Below are 3,926 nucleotides of genomic sequence, written 5' to 3' on the forward strand. Positions count from 1 at the left end.
ATACATATAGATGGCTAACAGAAACATGAAAAAATGCTCAACATCACCAATTATAATGGAAATGCTGATGAAAACTACATTGAGACATCACATCTGTCAGAATGGAAAAAAATAATGAATAAATAAAAAAGAGAAATAACAAGTGTTAGTGAAGATATGGAGAAAAAGTAATCCTCATGCAATATTGGTGGGAATGAAAATGGGTATAATCAGTGTGGAAAACAGTATGGAGTTTCCTCAAAAAATTACAAATAGAAATACCATATGATCCAGTAATTTCATTACTGGGTATATACCCAACACACATGAAAACACTACATTGTTGGTGGGAATGCAAGCTGGTGCAGCCACTCTGGAAAACAGTATGGAGGTTCCTCAAGAAGTTGAAAATAGAGCTACCCTATGACCCAGAAATTGCTCTACTGAATATTTACCCTAAAGAAACAAATTTAGTGATCCGAAGGGATATGTGCACCCAAATCATTATAGCAGCAATGTCTACAATAGCCAAACTATGGAAAGAGCCTAGATGTCCACGAGCAGAAGAATGGATTAAGAAGATGTGGTATATATATAAATGGAAAACTATGCAGCAATAAAAAAACTGCAATCTTGTCATTTGCAATGACATGGATGGAACTAGAGGGTATTATTCTAAGTTAAATAAGTCAATCAGAGAAAGACAATTATGATAATATCTCCCTGATATGAGGAATTTGAGAAGCAGGGTGGGGGGTCATGGGGTGAAGGGAGGGGAAAATGAAACACAATGGGGAGGGATACAAACTGTAATAGACTCTTAATCTCAGGAAACAGAGTTGCTAGAGGGGAGAGAAGAGGAGTAGGGTGCCTGGGTTATGGACTTTGGGGAGGATATGTGCTATAGTGAGTGCTATTAATTGTATAAGATTGATAATTCACAGACCTGCACCCTTGAAGCAAATACATTATATGTTAATTAAAAAGATACATGCACACCTATGTTTATTTCAGCATTATTTACACTAGCCAAGATATGACAACAACATAAGTGTCTTTCAATAAACAAATGGATACCATGAAAAAGAATAAGATCTTATCACTTGCAACATTGATGGACATAGATGGTATTATGTTAAGTAAAGTAAAACTGAGAAAGATAAACATCACATGATTTTGCTCGTATGTGGACTCTAAAAGACAAAACGAATGAATAAACAAATAAAAAGCAGAATCAGGCTTATAAATACAGAAAACAAGCTGATGATTACCAGAGGTAAGGGGTGATGGGCAAAAGAACTAAGGAGGAGTGGGAGTACAGACTTCCAGCTATGAAATAAATAAGTCATGGAATAAAAGGCACCATATAGGGAATATAAATAATGATGTTGTAATAGTATTGCATGGTAACAGTTGGTAACTACACTTGTGGTAAACATAACATATAGAGAAATTGAAGCACTGTATTGTACACCTGAAACTAATGTAACATTTGTGTGTCAACTTTACTCAATTTTTTAAAAAAAATTGAAAAGTAAATTTGTATTTTATCCCAAGGACAATAAACAGCAATTGAAATGTTAAATACATATGTAGATATTTAACATTTAACATATTTAAATGTTAACATATTTTATATTTAACATATATATATATATTACAACTATTTTCTATTATGTTTGGGTATCCCCCCAAATTCATATGTTGAAATTCATATGTTGAAATCATCCCAAAGGTGATAATAGTAGAGCTAAAGCTTTGGAAAGGGCTTAGGTCATAAAGGTGGTGCCCTCATGAATGGGGTGAATGTCTTTATAAAAGATGCTCCAGGGAGGTCTAGTCTTTTTCATCATACAAGGATAAAAAGTGCTGACTGTGAACCAAGAAGGGAGCCCTCATAATAATGTGATCAAGTTGGTGTCTTGATGTTGGACTTTCAGTCTCCAGATCTGTGAAAAATAAATTTGTTGTTTAAACCCTTCAAAAAACAAAACAAAACAAAAAATAAACAAGTATTCTCTAAAACTAACTATAGCACAACTAACAGCAGATAATTACCACGTAGAATTTTCCTATCTCTACTGCATACTTTTCACTAGTATACCAAATAAGGGTGTAACCTTATATGTAACAAACTTTTGAATTCACTGCATTTTGACTCTGTTTAATCCCTGCAGAAATTACCTACTCCTAAGATTGCCAATAAACCACAGAAAAGAAACCATAAAGTTGGTATTTTCACAAAAACTCCAACATTAAAATGATGTCAGTGCCATTATAGTCATCTTTTATAGAGCTTTCTTTTCCATTATTCATTCTAATCAACAAGGAAAGTTAGAAAGAGGGAGAAAGATTAGTGATTTGGTATCTGCAGCCATCCTAGGACCAAAAAGTCTGGCTGGAAAAGCCAAAGCAAGTTTCCAAAGATGTGTTAGCACTGTTTCTGGTCTCAGGTGTGTTGATCTGATTGTCCAAAGCCTTTAAACCTAGGAGGAAGCAGAAGTAGAGAAGATATCTCTACTTTAGTGTTAATCATGATGACAAGTCCATTTGGAAACACCAAAATATCCAGCAGAATTGAGTTCCAATAGCTAGTGATAATCCTCCTAAAACTCCTAGAAAGAAAAAATCTCTATAAAAGGTGAAACTATGAATTAGTTGGGGGAACGTAAATGGATCTACCACTGTAGACAAGGCACTGATTACTTGAAATTTTAGGGACACTGGATATCATGGATTGGCCTCTTGCTTCTTCTGCAGCTCCAGTTCTGCAGCCTTTTGCACGGCTGCATCAACCAACAGCTGGAAGCTGCTGAAGTCCTTGTACTCCTCTGTTATCACAGGTTTGGGAGACATCGTAAGCAAGGGTTCACTAGTGGAAAACTTGACCTGTTTTTTTGGCTGAGCCTTTGGGGTGAGCTTCTGGCCTGGAGACAACTCTGAACTTAGCAGCTTCTCCCCTGATTTCTGGCCCATTGGAAGGAGGCTAAAGGGCAGGCACTGCATTTTGTCTGGATCTCTGGGCCCTGACCTGGCCTGTATAGATGAATCTGTGCTCTGCTCAAGGGTCATATCAGCAGCCTTGCTTTTTTGGTGGCACATGGTGATCTGGTTGGGGTCATTTCCATCCTGTTGAAGCATTTCTGGAAGAACACGTCTGCGGGCATTAATAAACCAGTTAGAAATCTGCAGGAAAGACAAATTAGTCTGCTTGGACAGCATTCGCTTCTCTGCTTCTGAAGGGTAGGCCTTAAACCGGTGTTCATACAGCCAGTCTCGGAGGATCTTCACTGACTCAGTTGGCAAGTACCCTTTCCGTTTCCTCTTACTCTCTAGTGAAGCAAGAACTTTATCTGCACCAGTGTCACTATTCAGTGTGACTGAGGTGTTTTGAGCCAGGCTTTGGTTCTCTGCTGGGCTTTCTTCAGTAGGTTCCATGTTCATGAAGACTGTCTTCACTATTTTGGGAGCCAGGAATGGCTGAGTTATGACTAACGTTGATCTGGAAGAACCAGTGAGGAAGGCATGGGCAGGTATCTAAGGAGAAGTCTCAACTTTTGCTTCCCAAGCAGATAAACAGTACTGGTAACTGCTTTGAGCCAGTGGGCTTTGTGATGTCACATCCTGCTCTGTGTGCTGCCCCTCCCCCCCATTTCCTGGTTTTCACTCTTCTTGCTTTTTTCTCATAGATTCGAATGCATTTGTTTGTACCTCATCAATTTAAAGCTCTCCAGAATTTTCTCTGCTGCCATCACCAGTTTCTGCTAACTAATGAATTCTAGTTCTATTGGTTAAATCTGGTTTTGCACAAGCCTCATTTTCTTCCTTTATGAATTTATTGTGATATTGTTCTTCCATTGTTTTCCCTCTAATTGCATTATTGGCTCATCTACATATATCAGAAGCAACTTTTCTATTAAATATTAACCTCAAAAAAAAAGGGAGAA

At 37.6% G+C, this 3,926-nt stretch overlaps 1 protein-coding gene across 1 annotated transcript; it reads right to left on the reverse strand.

The window, feature by feature from the left end:
- Window positions 1–2,255: 2,255 nt before the first annotated feature.
- On the reverse strand, window positions 2,256–3,564 carry TGIF2LX (TGFB induced factor homeobox 2 like X-linked). Its single transcript, XM_032881830.1, has one exon. It carries the CDS (start codon window positions 3,421–3,423, stop codon window positions 2,710–2,712), a length of 714 nt encoding a protein of 237 aa, XP_032737721.1. The 5' UTR covers window positions 3,424–3,564; the 3' UTR covers window positions 2,256–2,709.
- Between the last annotated feature and the right edge of the window lie 362 nt (window positions 3,565–3,926).

The sequence above is a fragment of the Lontra canadensis genome, unplaced genomic scaffold, assembly GCF_010015895.1.
Source record: "Lontra canadensis isolate GAN:19392208 unplaced genomic scaffold, GSC_riverotter_1.0 scaffold77, whole genome shotgun sequence".
NCBI classification, from domain to species: domain Eukaryota; kingdom Metazoa; phylum Chordata; class Mammalia; order Carnivora; family Mustelidae; genus Lontra; species Lontra canadensis.

Coding starts and splice junctions, on each gene's coding strand:
- TGIF2LX (XM_032881830.1), bottom strand. CDS start 3,423: ATGAACATGGAACCTACTGAAGAAAGCCCAGCAGAGAACCAAAGCCTG.